This window comes from Dysidea avara, chromosome 5 (genome assembly GCF_963678975.1).
Source record: "Dysidea avara chromosome 5, odDysAvar1.4, whole genome shotgun sequence".
Lineage (NCBI taxonomy): Eukaryota > Metazoa > Porifera > Demospongiae > Dictyoceratida > Dysideidae > Dysidea > Dysidea avara.
Genome location: NC_089276.1, coordinates 6739373 through 6754172, shown reverse-complemented (window position 1 = coordinate 6754172; position 14800 = coordinate 6739373). Strand labels below are relative to the sequence as shown.

General features: G+C 37.3%; 1 protein-coding gene across 1 annotated transcript; it reads left to right on the top strand.

Moving 5' to 3' along the window:
• The first annotated feature begins 152 nt into the window (after window positions 1-152).
• Window positions 153-12373, top strand: LOC136256585 (carcinoembryonic antigen-related cell adhesion molecule 5-like). The gene is made up of 6 exons (XM_066049559.1): window positions 153-420; window positions 2238-2489; window positions 4438-4740; window positions 10011-10268; window positions 11314-11586; window positions 12054-12373. The coding sequence occupies exons 1-6, from the start codon at window positions 153-155 to the stop codon at window positions 12371-12373; spliced, it is 1674 nt and encodes a 557-aa protein (XP_065905631.1).
• The last annotated feature ends 2427 nt before the right edge of the window (window positions 12374-14800 follow it).

Here is a 14800-nt window from a genome sequence, read left to right as displayed (position 1 = left end):
ATTCCAGCTTTCATTAGGACTTAAAAGCTAATTTGCAGGTTTTATATAATTATAGGTTGTTATTTTATGTACGGTATGTATCTGCATGTTGTGAATTTCTTCACATCACACAGATTTTAGTTATACACACTGACTTACTTCTGTGTATACATATGTCTTATCCTTCAGTTGCTCCATACAATGTGGTCATCATGGGTGATAACGCATATGATGATGGAGATCAGTTAGAGTTGAACTGTTCATCAGAGGGTGGACCAGACTTAGAATACAGTTGGAGTAGGACTAATACATTCTCAGCCACCACAACTACTAACACCAGCACCCTTACTATTAGTGGTCTAGCTACAGTTGATGGAGGGGATTACACTTGTACTGTCACTAATGATGCTGGAACTAGTATGAACACCATCGCTGTGAATGGTGAGTTGAGATTATAAAGCCATTCAACAAGGGCAGGTTTACTCAAGCTACCACCTTATGTTTGTTGAATTGGTTCATTCATAACTCAATGAAATCATCCAAGCTGTTCACTATACATATGTATGGAGTTTTGGGCTTTCTTGCCCTTCAAAATCGCCTGAAAAACAGCCTCAGTTTTCCATCGAAAGAGCTTGGCGGAATTGGTTAAACATTAACCAAGCCCAAAAATGCCTTCAGAGTAACTCCACATCTTTTTAACAAGTTTCTTTGAAATTTTAAAAATTTCCTATTTGACTGAATTTTTTTGTTAACTGATGCCTTCAGCCAAAGCATAACTTGACAATGCATAAGGCTACAGACTTGACTTTTTTCACTGTTCGATATCACTTTGTCTCTTTTGCCAACTGTAGTACATACAATAGACACTAAAGTTGCAACAAACATTTATTTCATTTGGATATTCATTTGTTAAGATTTTATCCGGATAATAATTTTACCATTTGGATATTCATTTACTAGTAATTAAATTACTGTTTACAGTCAAAATGGTGTTGGTTACTGGCTATACTTCTACAAGATGGACTGTTCTGCCTTGTAAAATTGATTAGAGACAACCACCATTAATTTTGCATATACTTCAGAGAGAAAGTGGCCATGTATGTGGCAATATGTAGCTGGATTCTAGCACTTTTGCATTAATCAAAGTGTTACCAAATAATTAAGTAATCATTCGTTAAGACATCCAAATATCCAGATACAAAATTTGACATTCATTGCAGCCCTATACACGCACACATTACGGACATCCTTTGTGTCCCAGTTCTTTTCGCTGACAGTGTAAGGTGTTGATTTGTGGTTGCTGTGGTGGTAGTTATTATGCTTATTGCCGTATTTTCTGCAGTGATTGCTAAGACACTTCTCTTACTGTTCTTCATTTGTATTGGTGGAATGTAGCTGAAGACAAAGCGTAATGGACACTGCACTTTTCAGTAATTAATATTGCTGTTGCACGCATTCAGACACAAAATGTATGGAAGTACATGATAAGAAAACTTGGACAAAAACATTATCAAGATGAAAAAGCCTCAAAATTTCCAGGGCTTGAACCTGGACCTATGGGGTGTACACTGGTGTGTAAGGCCAGTGTGGTACCAGCTGTGCTACCACTGCTAGCTACCCTCCTCCTGTACGTTTCTATCTTAGTAACATCTGCATGGTAAGGAGAACCTACACCCGGGTGAAGAGCTGAACCCGACCCTAACCCTATAATGCTAACCTTAGGTTTGTCATAGTGATGTCCTTCACTGTCTGTATGAAGGTACGTTTTTGGTGACTTTGAGGCGAGCTGACACTTGCTTTGCTCACTCCAACCAGAAATTGCATATGTCTTCTGGTAAAACAAGGGAACAACCCTCTTGGAGCAGAACCAAGTCTTTATCCAGAAGCACCATAGATAGAAAACAACAATAAACACAGTTAAGAAGATAGTTCTAAGTGTTGTTTGTGATTTAAAGCAGAATTCCGTATGCTTCCTTAGCAGCAAAATAAGGTCATTACTGACTTACAAAATGAATAAGAAATGAATAATACCATAGTTTTGAAGATATTTAAAATATGTACCTACTTATAGTGGGAAATGTTTGGCACTTAGTTTTTAAAAGTAACAGAACATCAACTTGCTCTGGCTAACTAAATGACGCCCTCAGACTAACAAAGTGGTTAATGCTTTTAGCTTTGTAGTTACAAGACATTGCTTAGTCCCAACGCATGTCTTTTGGTAGACAGTAACTTACTGTTGTATATGTCTCATCCTTCAGTTGCTCCATACAATGTGGTCATCATGGGTGATAACACATATGATAATGGAGATCAGTTAGAGTTGAACTGTTCATCAGAGGGTGGACCAGACTTAGAATACAGTTGGAGTAGGACTAATACATTCTCAGCCACCACAACTACTAACACCAGCACCCTTACTATTAGTGATCTAGCTACAGTTGATGGAGGGGATTACACTTGTACTGTCACTAATGATGCTGGAACTAATAACAGTACCATAACTGTGTATGGTGAGTTTGCCACACATGAACATGGCGCATTTAGAATAATAATTCAAAACACATTTAGATGCAAATAATATACAAAATAGTTTTGATCTTGAGACTTTCTCAAGTCAAGTAAAATTCCTTTGGAATTATTGATAATTGTACCATCAAAGAATGTTTTGACAGTTTAAATCTATGAATTGTTTGCTACAAATGATGTATCATGCCATTCACAGGTTTGTGTTATGTTTACCTATAATATTGAGATCTACAGTATTAGCTATGTATTGTAAAGATGATGGAAGTTTGATGAATTAGCATCACAAACATTAAAGTTAACCAAATTTGCCAGGTGGCTAATACCAATGTGCAGTGCCTACTTATGTAATGGTTCCTTATATTAGCCAAATTCATAAAATTAGTCTCGTCAGAATGACCTCTCTTCAAAATGATGTCACAAATGTATAATGGCTATCAATAGTGGGGGACTTTGATATTTACATGTACAGGTGCCTATGGAAAAAACTTTTTGATCAATCATATTTCAGCCAAAATAGAAACTCTGGAACTCTAACTAACAGGTATGGAGATGAATGTACGCTATAGTCAAAATCTACAATCAAAAGTTTTACAATAGGCACTTAAATTAGTGTCTTATAACCATGCCTGTTGACTATAGTTCCATTTTTTTCTTGGCTGAGATATGACCAATCAAAAATGTTTCTCCATAGGCACCTATACTAAAGTCTCATACAGTATGATAGTACTGTATAGTAGGGACATTGAAGGTGTGTATGTGGCCTGTGATATAATATAACCCAATAACCTGCCTCAATTTTTCTTCACAACAACATGGCAGTATTGGTTGGGTAAAATCAAGCCCAAAAGTGTCTTCAGATTGACCTGGAACGTTTCTGTCAAGTTGCTACAGAATTTAAAAAAAAAAATTTATTTAACGGAATTTACTAATGCCTGCCTGCCTGATGTGTTCAGTTAAGTGTAGCGGAAAACTGGCTACAGCTCTAATTTTTTCACAGAAACATTTCTAATTCAATGAAGAAAAACCTTTGGTATGCTGATGAACATACAATGCTTGCACTATAGTCTTACCTTTTATCCTTCTTTACCATGGCCATCAGTCAAGGTTCTACCGCTGATAGTGTTAATAGACTACAGTAGGGTTTCCATCTACAAGTGTATCAAACTATTCGAATACACGTGGTTAGTTTAGCGTTGTACCAAATTATTTGAACACACGTGGTTTGGTGGTTTACGAAGTTGGTTGTTGATATTGATCAGTAAGAGCAACTCGTGGTGAACTAGCCATTTGTAAGTCATAACACCAAGTCGGGTCATCCAGGTCCCACTTTACAGATTGTCTGGGTCTGACCTGGATTGGATCATGTGCTAAATTAATTAGTATAATGATGTGGACAAGTAGTAACGCATCATAGCATAGCCCTGCTTTTTTGTGAGCCATGCCCACTTATGTAAATTACTGTCTGTAGGTATACAGTAGCCACACCCATTGTTAGTCTGTAGGTATGCATGAATCCATGTCCATTCTTGTCTGCAGGCTTATGTAGAGCCACGCCCACTAATCAGTTATTATTTTATGAGTCATTATATAGTGCTGTGATTAACTCTATATAATATTGTGACTGGTTTTGTAAAAGCAGGCTATTTAGTGGTCATGAGCTTGTAAAAAAAAGTTCGCAAACAAGTATAAGAAAAAATTAGGAACTTTAAATTAGAGTAGGGCACCAGAGCATATAGTGCTGCAATAAAAAGTACTGAAACAAGCTGGATCGGAGTAGTACGTAATGTCCAAATACTGTAAAACAATGAGAAGTGGATATCCCTACTGTGCTAATTTTTGTTGGAAGCCATTTTACATTCATGATATTTTAGATAGAGATCATTTTGTCATATAAATTGAGTGTTAATCAGATTGTTTTCTTCATATCAACAGTTGGTCCAGTATTCACTACTAATTCACTGGGTCAGGAGGTGGTGATTGAAAGCAGTTTTACACTTGTCTGTACTGCAGAAGGTTTCCCCAGACCATCCATACAATGGTACCTCAACAATACCATTATCACTGATAGCAGTAATAGAGTTATTGTTGATACTACCTCAATGAACAGTATCACTAGTACATTGACAGTTATGGTGGCTGAGTTTAATGATTCTGGTGTGTACTACTGTGAAGCTGATAGTAGTCAATCTGGTCTTGCTACCATAAACAGTGACATAGTAAATATCACTGTAGTGGGTGAGTATATCATGCATGCACGCAAGCACGCATGCAAGCATGCACGCACGCACGCACACACACACTACACACTACTTACATACACCCTCAGCATGCCACTTAAATTCTGGTCCCATTCTGGTATATCAATGGCAAATAAACAACTATGATGTACAGTAGCACTAGTAAATGTGTAATCCACCAGTAGTCAGTCAGCCAGTCCATGTGGGGGATGGTAAGGTATGAACACATTGCTAGGATGATGTGACTATGTGTGACCATAATATTAAAATTGGGGAGTATGTGTGGGTGATCAGCTAGTAATGAATTAGCATATGCCATAAAGATACTGGAGTGTTTACAAGTGACCATGAAATTTTATCATGGCCTTCTGAATAGTGAAAGACCTCTGTGGTGAATAGGAAGGTTTCGTTAATGGACAATACCATGTGACAATCACATGGCTCTTCCAATACACTGTCAATGTATATATATCTAATCCAAAACAGCCAAGCTGTAAAAAAAGTGTGCGGCCCTCAGAAAGGCTATGGTGAAAAAAGATGTGAAATCCAAGGTGGCGGCCAAGAAATGGCTGTGATGGTAGGTTAATGGTAAAAATTTTAATAATGACAATTCAGGTAAATTTTGTGAAGCGGCACAAAAATTCACCTGAATTGTCGTCATTAAAATTTTTACCATTAACCTACCATCACAGCCATTTCTTGGCCGCCACCTTGGATTTCACATCTTTTTTCACCATAGCCTTTCTGAGGGCCGCACACTTTTTTTACAGCTTGGCTGTTTTGGATTAGATTTCATTTCTTTTTGTATTTGTATACCCCAAAGCCGGCCTATGGCCAGCTTTGGGACTTTTTTAACCTATGTTTTTTTTCTTTACTACAGGAAGAAGTAAAGATGAAGTAGATATACTTAAAATATTTTATCAGTAAATGTACAAATTATATATATAATACATATGTGACCGGATTTGCAAAAAGGGGCCTTCCACACACATCCAATTTGCCAACTTTCACAATTGATAACTTCAGATTGGAAAGAGCTATTGCCTTGAAATTTGGGCAGTGGTGATTTCTTTGCAGCTGAACTCTCCACGTGATGGTTTCTTTGTAGCTGAACTCTCTATAAAGGCAATTTCTTCTAGCTGATCTCTCTACAGGGAGATTTGTTTGTAGCTGAACTATCTACAAGGTAACTTCTTCTAGCTGATCTCTCTACAGGGTGATTTGTTGGTAGCCGAATTCTGTACAGGCGATGTGTTTGCAGCTGAGCTCTTTACAAAATGGTTTCTTTGTAGCTGAACTCTCTACAAAGTAACTTCTTCTAACTGATCTTTCTAAAGCGTGATTTGTTTGTAGCTGAACTATCTACAAGGTAATTTCTTCTAGCTGATCTCTCTACAGGGTGATTTGTTTGTAGCTGAATTCTGTACAGGTGATTTGTTTGCAGCTGAGCTCTTTACAGAATGGTTTCTTTGTAGCTGAACTCTCTACAAGGTAATTTCTTCTAGCTGATCTCTCTACAGGGAGATTTGTTTGTAGCTGAACTATCTGCAAGGTAATTTCTTCTAGCTGATCTCTCTACAGGGTGATTTGTTTGTAGCTGAATTCTGTACAGGTGATTTGTTTGCAGCTGAGCTCTTTACAGAATGGTTTCTTTGTAGCTGAACTCTCTACAAGGTAATTTCTTCTAGCTGATCTCTCTACAGGGAGATTTGTTTGTAGCTGAACTATCTGCAAGGTAATTTCTTCTAGCTGATCTCTCTACAGGGTGATTTGTTTGTAGCTGAATTCTGTACAGGTGATTTGTTTGCAGCTGAGCTCTTTACAGAATGGTTTCTTTGTAGCTGAACTCTCTAAAAGGTAACTTCTTCTAACTGATCTTTCTACAGGGCAATTTGTTTTTGGCAGAATTTTCTACAGGGTGATTTCTTTGCAGCTGAACTCTCTACATGGTGGTTTCTTTGTAGCTGAACTCTCTACAAGGTAACTTCTTCTAGCTGATCTCTCTACAGGGTGATTTGTTTGTAGCTGAACGATCTACAAGGTAACTTCTTCTAGCTGATCTCTCTACAGGGTGGTTTCTTTGTAGCTGAACTCTCTAAAAGGTAACTTCTTCTAACTGATCTTTCTACAGGGCAATTTGTTTGTGGCTGTATTTTCTACAGGGTGATTTGTTTGCAGCTGAATTCTCTACATGGTGGTTTCTTTGTAGCTGAACTCTCTACTAAGTAATTTCTTCTAGCTGATCTCTCTACAGGGTGATTTGTTTGTAGCTGAATTCTGTACAGGTGATTTGTTTGCAGCTGAGCTCTTTACAGAATGGTTTCTTTGTAGCTGAACTCTCTACAAGGTAACTTCTTCTAACTGATCTTTCTACAGGGCAATTTGTTCGTGGCAGAATTTTATACAGGGTGATTTCTTTGCAGCTGAACTCTCTACATGGTGGTTTCTTTGTAGCTGAACTCTCTACAAGGTAACTTCTTCTAGCTGATCTCTCTACAGGGTGATTTGTTTGTAGCTGAACTCTCTACAGGTGATTTGTTTGAAGCTGAACTCTCTAAATGATGGTTTCTTTGCAGCTGAACTCTCTACAAGTTAACTTCTTCTAGCTGATCTCTCTACATGGTGATTTGTTTGTAGCTGAATTCTGTATAGGTGATTTGTTTGCAGCTGAGCTCTTTAAATAATGGTTTCTTTGTAGCTGAACTCTCTCAAGGTAACTTCTTCTAGCTGATGTCTTTACAGGGTCACTAGTTTGTAGCTGAATTCTCTACATGGTGGTTTCTTTGTAACTGAACTCTCTACAAGGTAACTTTTTCTAGCTCATCTTTCTACAGGGTGATTTATTTGTAGCTGAATTCTTTACAGGTGATTTGTTTGCAGCTGAGCTCTTTAAAGAATGGTTTCTTTGTAGCTGAACTCTCTACAAGGTACCTTCTTCTAGCTGATGTCTCTACAAGGTCACTAGTTTGTAGCTGAGTTCTCTACATGGTGGTTTTTTTTGTAACTGAACTCTCTACAAGGTGACCTCTTCTAGCTGATCTTTCTACAGTGTGATTTGTTTGAAACCGAACTCTCTACAAGGTAACTTCTTCTAGCTGATCTCTCTACAGGGAGATTTGTTTGTAGCTGAACTCTCTACATGATGGTTTCTTTGTAGCTGAACTCTCTACAAGGTAACTTCTTCTAGCTAATCTCTCTACAGGGAGATTTGTTTGTAGCTGAACTCTCTACATGATGGTTTCTTTGTAGCTGAACTCTTTGCAAGGTAACTTCTTCTATTGATCTCTCCACAGGGTGATTTGTTTGTAGCTCAACTCTCTACATGGTGGTTTCTTTGTAGCTGAACAATACAAGGTGATTTTTTCTAGCTGAACTATCTCTTTTCATAGTTGCATGAACTCCCTACAAGGTAACTTCTTCTAGCTGATCTCTCTACAGGGTGACTTTTGTGTAGCTGATCTCTATACAGGTTTCTTATTTCTAGCTGATCTCTTGAATTCTCTTCAGGGTGACTGCTCTATTAGGATGACTGCTCTATTAGAGTATCTCGATCTCGCACTTGCTACACCAAGTTGGATTTCGTGTTATAACTCCGTGGCTTTAAGTCTTATTCTTCTACACCATTGATGAGCCTTTCTAAGATGATTACTCCATCTGTACAACGATTTTCAAAGCATTACCCTAAGCGGTTTATCTGGTAGGCGTGGCAAGCAGTCGTTTTTTTATTAGCTATCTCGATTGCGTAATTGTTACACACTGTTGGTTTTTTCGTTGTATCTTCCTGGTTTTTAGCTCGATTTCTTTCAAACCACAAAAGGTTTGAGGTTCAATAGTTAACCTATTCACCCACCGATTTTCAGCTTCTTCCCATACGCGGTTTACCCTGTAGGCGTGACAACATATTGGTGTTATTTTTCGTGAATAATCGCTCATAACTCTTTGCCTGTTTATCGTATTCCAGCCAAAGTTGGTACCGAGATGCGCCTTTATATCCCCCTTCTGTGTGCCAAATTTCAAGGCAATCGGATAACGCGTTCGCGTTTTATAGCAGTTTTTGTAAGTGTGCGACAAGAAAAAGAAAAATAAGAAGAAGAAAAAAAAAACGAAGAAACTGAGCCAATTTTTGAAGTCGCATATCTCGGGAACGCGCGAAGCGATTTCGCTCAAATTTGGAATGTGGAGTGCTGCAGTTGGAGGGAATGTCCACAGCAAAAATCGTCTTGTTTCATCAAGGAAGCACAGAGCTACGGAGGTGCGAAAATTGCGTTTTCTTTCTTCCTGTCAATATACTCACGGGTGTTACGCGCCGGCTTCTTGGGCCGCACGACACACTACCGTGTGTCTTGATTTGGGAAGGAGATTGTAAATGTTACAGTGCACATTATATTCATTACATATCCAAAGAAGGTTTTATACATTTATTTGCTCATACATGCAATGGTTGTCAATTGGTAATACACTGGAATATGCTGTTTAGTTGTTGGATACTAAATGTATGAAATGCATAACAAGTTGTATGAGCAGCCAAATGCTCATGTTACTATTGTGTTATATTTGTGTTGTCATTGGCTTGTGTTTGAAATACAATCGCTATTGATCAGATTTCATTGTGTCAATTCAGCAATGTAGACACCTACTACACAATATTCCTCAGCTATAGTAGGCCATACTATGGTAGTAATGCTATCCCTGTATAGCTGACAGCCTTATTCAAGTTTTTAAGTGTGTTCTTCCTATATGCTGGAAAATTCTCAGAACCCAAAAGAAATTTCCTCAATTTTCAAACTCCGTGGTGGAGATTCCATGACTTCGAAATTGAACAATTTTTCAAAGCAGGATGTGTTGGTGTAAAGTGTATAAAGCTTATCAGATCTGGTTCAATTTTTCCCACAAACTGTATGTCAAATTATCACCACAGAAAGTACAGTACAAACTTCTCTGATCCAACATCTCTGTAATCCAGAATACCTCTATAATTTTATGTACCAAAATTTCTCATTAATCTGACATCCTTATTAATCCAACACAATTTTCTCATCCAAATGAACATCGGATTATAGAAGTTTCACTGAAACTGTAGTGTAGGCAGGCAGACTAGTAATAAGTAGCTTAACAAAATAGCATATGTGACTCAGAACATTGTCAACATGTATTTTTCTCTAGCTGGCACCTATGTATAGAGATAAGTTAAATTTTAATTTTCTTATTATTGTTACATTAGGGGACCTGCCTAAGTTATTAAGCCATTGTGCTTGTTTTGTTCTACAGAACAACCGGTGATATCACCTCCATTCCATAATGTAACTTTAGGAGAGAGTATCATGTTTAACTGTACAGAGTTTGGTTCACCACCATTTACCTACCAATGGTTTATGATAGATACTCCAATAGTGACATTACTACAGAATGAGACTAGTAACACTTACAGTATAACATCAGTATTGTACAATCACACTGGACAGTATATCTGTGAAAGTAGTAACTCCCTTGGGGTATTTTCTAATTCAACACCAGCTCAACTAATAGGTGAGTATAATTAACACAGTTTGCACATGTACTGAATCCATGTTATGATGGATGATTAAAGTTTTCTGTATTATAATAATTGCCCTTTTGCAGTAATAATACATGTATTGTAGACACTCTCCTTTACAAAGATACGACAGTTTAAGAGATGAAATGGCTCAGTACTGAACTATGCCATCTACTATCTGACTTAAATGAATGTTTTGATGTTACTTCAGTAAGATTAGTAAAGGAAATGTTCAGTTGCATGACTTGTCTCAATTTCAAGTTTGTATATATATATACAGAGGGAGTAGAACAGCATGGGACTATTATTGTCCTCACCAGTGCGGTGTCCAATGATTCCATGTTTGGTTTAAATGTACGTATGTAGGTGAATGGAACATCACCACGAATAAGTCTGTTGCTTTAGTAAGGATTCCAGGGTGTCATTTTTGTTGTAGTTCCGTTCCACAGAGTTGACCACTTAACTGTACAGTAAAGTGCAAAATATTTACCACACAAGTGCAGAACAACTACGATTCACATTTGTTACACTACTCATATATAAGCTAAAAGCAAAGAGGATGTAATTTATGCATGATAACACTGCACAGATGCTGTCCTAGATTCACAAGTTCACAAGTAGTAGTAGTATAGGCACATCACTCCATCTGTGAATTGTATACCTGTAGTTGTAATTGCATTCCTTTCGTTTATACACTTTCCTTAATAATGGTGTTTATTATTGTACAAGCAAGTGAGAAGCTGTATCTCATGTTACTGCTCCATAGAACATGTCCAGTTCCTTTGGTTTAGTCCTTATTGGTTTCTATGGAGGTATGCAAGCTTAATTGTTAGGTGGTGTTAATAGTTTACAGTGTTCACTAAATTTATTACTTGGTGGACAAAACGACTGTTCAAATAGAGAAGTTTCTCTTTGCTGCACTTGAAGAGTGGTCAAATGCACTTATGAATTTATATTTGTATATATTTCATTTCTTTGCTGTATGCGTGATTATGACTAGACAGATGCTCCATGATACATACTTTTTCTATGATACAGTTCGGCCCAGCATAGTTGAACATCCTGTTGCAATACAGGCAGTCTATCCAGGAGTATCAGTCAGTTTCAGTTGTAGAGCTGAAGGATTCTCTATGCTCAGCTACAGCTGGTTTGTGGTGGCTTCTGGTTATGATATTGGAATGGAAATTGAGAATGAAACTAATCCAATGTACACTATTTCTGATCCCAGATATGATCAGGATGGCACTGGGTACTATTGTATTGCTACTAACAATGAGGGAATTGCTGTATCCAACACTGCTACACTGTCTGGTAATTTTAGTTTGTCTGTATCTTCTTGTTTGTCTTGCCTTTGATATTTGTGTGTATCTTGTTTATCATGTTTGTTTGTGTGCCACCACATCTAACAATTACAGATAAGTAATAGTCCAATGTGTAACCAATGCATGCTGCTGCCATTACATGTATATACAGAAACTATTGGAAAATGTCCACCGACACCTATATAGACTGTTGTTATCAGAAACTACAAGAGAAATTCTGTTTTTTTAGACTAGTTAATTTTTTAGTTCTTTGTTAATAATGTATATTGGTACAATCTATGATTTGGACAATTGGCTACATTTGTTCTTCCTTGCCAGATTAAACAGCAGCTGCACATACACACAATTAAACAAAACTTGGATGATGTTGTTCAAATACGGTACATATGCATATTTGTACAGTGCATTGCACAATGTAACATGTAAAGAATCATCATTATTCTTTTTTTGCTACAGTTCTCCAACCAAACATCACTGATATCATGTTCATTCCGCCATTAACTGGTTCTTTATTGTTACTCAACTTTAATGACAGTCAGTCAATGACTTGTACTGCTAGTGGTGGTCCTCGGATCATGACCATGTGGCAGTTCGATGATGATTCATTAACTGGAGCCAGTGGTTCATCATTGTTAACAGTAGCCACTGGTAGTAACAGTGTAACTTATACCATCTCATCCTCATCAACCAGTGATACTGGTACTTATTACTGTGTAGCTACTATTGATGGAATGACCAATACTTCTGATATGTACACCTTGTTTGGTAAGACATAAGTACGGCGTGTTATATATATATATATATATATATATATATATATATTGTACATTTCTATTCAAATCACCTTTGCAACCATTACCATATTGCAAACTTAGCCTAGGTATGGAAAGTCCGCAAGCGTGACTTTTGTAGATGTGCTAAATTAGACAATAACTTTTATACGCGTTTATTTGTATCCATTGCCTAAATTTTTTCGAGGGCCAATATTTTCCCCATACGTAATTATAATAATCTAATGCACCTATCAATGTGTTGCCCCACTACCCCCTCTCCCCCCCGTCTGAGTATCTACATTTCATTTCATGAAACACAATTATTATTATTATTATTATTATTGATAATGGATACACACAACACTAAAATACAAAAATATGCTTAGGCACTAGGCCTTTGTTCATATCCATGTCCTTGTTGTTTCCAATAACAGTCCAATTGTTGTTTAAAAAGAGCTATAGTGGGTGAGGATACTACATGGTGTGGGAGTAAGTTCCAAATGTTGACAACTCGTTGGGTAAAAAAATTTAATCTCTGTTTTGTTCTACACTGCTTCTTAAAGAGTTTCAAAGAATGTCCTCTGGTATTTGATGTATTCAACGTAAACAGTTTAGACCATTCAATGTCATAGTACCCTTTTAATATCTTGTAAGTTTCAATCAAATCTCCTCGCTCGCGTCGGCAGTAAAGTGAATACAATTCTAGTTTTTGTAATCTAGTTGAATATGGAAGCCCGTTGAATCCTTTAATTAGCTTAGTTGCTCTCATTTGCACCTTTTCTAGCATGTCTATGTCCTTAAGTAAATAAGGGCTCCACAACTGCACAATGTATTCCAGATGAGGCCTCACATAAGTTTTGTATAGAAACAGAAAAAGATCCTTTGACATACTCGGGAAAGTTCTTTTTATCATCCCAATAACTATGTTCGCCTTTGCTACAGCCTTCTGACAGTGGAGACTTGAGTCCAGCTTGTTGGTCACCCAAACACCCAGGTCCTTCTCATTTTCGACTACACTTAGATTTGTAAGGCTAGCTGAATCTGACACATAGTAATTAGAATCTAATGTATTTCCGATGTGCATTACTTTGCATTTGTCAATGTTCAAGCTTAGAAGAGACAGTGTTGACCATTCCTGGGCATTATTCAAGTCCTGCTGAAGCCTAAGAATATCTTCAATAGTCTCAATAATCGAGTATAGTTTGGTGTCATCAGCAAAGACTTCCAAGTCACATTGTATGGCCTCAGCTATGTCATTTATATACAAAACAAAAAGAAGCGGCCCAAGTACGGAACCCTGTGGTACTCCACTAGTCACCTCCAGCCATTCAGAAACCTCTCCATTTAAAGCCACTCTTTGCAAACGATCCGAAAGAAAATCAGTCAACCATGTTAAAATCTTACCATCAAGACCATAGCCAGCCAACCTCTGAGCGAGTCTGCAGTGAGGCACAGAATCAAAAGCTTTTCTGTAGTCAAGGTAGATGACATCAATACCATGACCCGAGTCTAGTGCAAGAGTCCAATTTTCATATGTCTCCAAAAGATTTGTGAAACAAGATTTCTTAGTAACAAAACCATGTTGACAATGTGTGACAATGTTGTTATCTTCTAAGTACTGCATTATCCTTGAGCGTATTAAAGATTCTAGGATTTTGACAACCTGTGATGTTAGACTCACTGGCCTGTAGTTGTTTGCACTAGTTTTGGAACCTTTCTTGAAGATAGGTGTAACATTCGCCATTTTCCATTCCTTAGGAAGTTTACCACTATTCAATGATTGGACAAACAACAGAAAAAGTGGTTTTGTCAGGCTATGTGCGCAATTCTTTAAAAGCTGGGGGTGCACATTGTCTGGACCAGGAGTTTTGTTGGGGTTCAAAGATTTTAACACACTATATAGATCAGATTCAGTAAATGAAATATCATTCAGTGTAGTGTTTACTTTAGTAGGAAAGTTTGGAACAGCAGAGGTATCTTCAACAGTAAATACAGATTTGAAAAAAGAACTCAAAACACCAGCAGTTTCTTTGTCATTAGTTGTGAGAGTTCCATCACTTTTTTCCAGTTGACCAATTCTAGATCGCACCTTGCTTTTGCTTCTCACATAACTGTACAACATCTTAGGATTAGATTTAAACCTTTGCATCATTAGTTCATCGTGCTTGACTTTAGCAGACCTTATCAAATATTTCACATGGTTTCGTTGGGAAGTATATTTACTATAATCCAATGGTGATTTTGTAAACTTGAAATGTGAATACAAATACTGTTTATCTCTTACAGCTTTAGAAAGACGGCTTGACCACCATGGAGGTTTGTTTGTGTTGACTTTCTTTACGACCTTAGGAACATACTTGTCTAAAAGTGATAGCATCAGATTCTTAAATAAATCCCAATTTGTTTCAATAGAGTCGTGTTGAAGTAAAT

Excerpts from the sequence above, each read along its gene's own strand:
- LOC136256585 (XM_066049559.1), top strand. The coding sequence starts at position 153 with ATGTCTTATCCTTCAGTTGCTCCATACAATGTGGTCATCATGGGTGAT. Across the intron at positions 421-2,237 it reads GAACACCATCGCTGTGAATG|TTGCTCCATACAATGTGGTC; the intron begins GTGAGTTGAGAT and ends CTCATCCTTCAG. Across the intron at positions 11,587-12,053 it reads CAACACTGCTACACTGTCTG|TTCTCCAACCAAACATCACT; the intron begins GTAATTTTAGTT and ends TTTTTGCTACAG.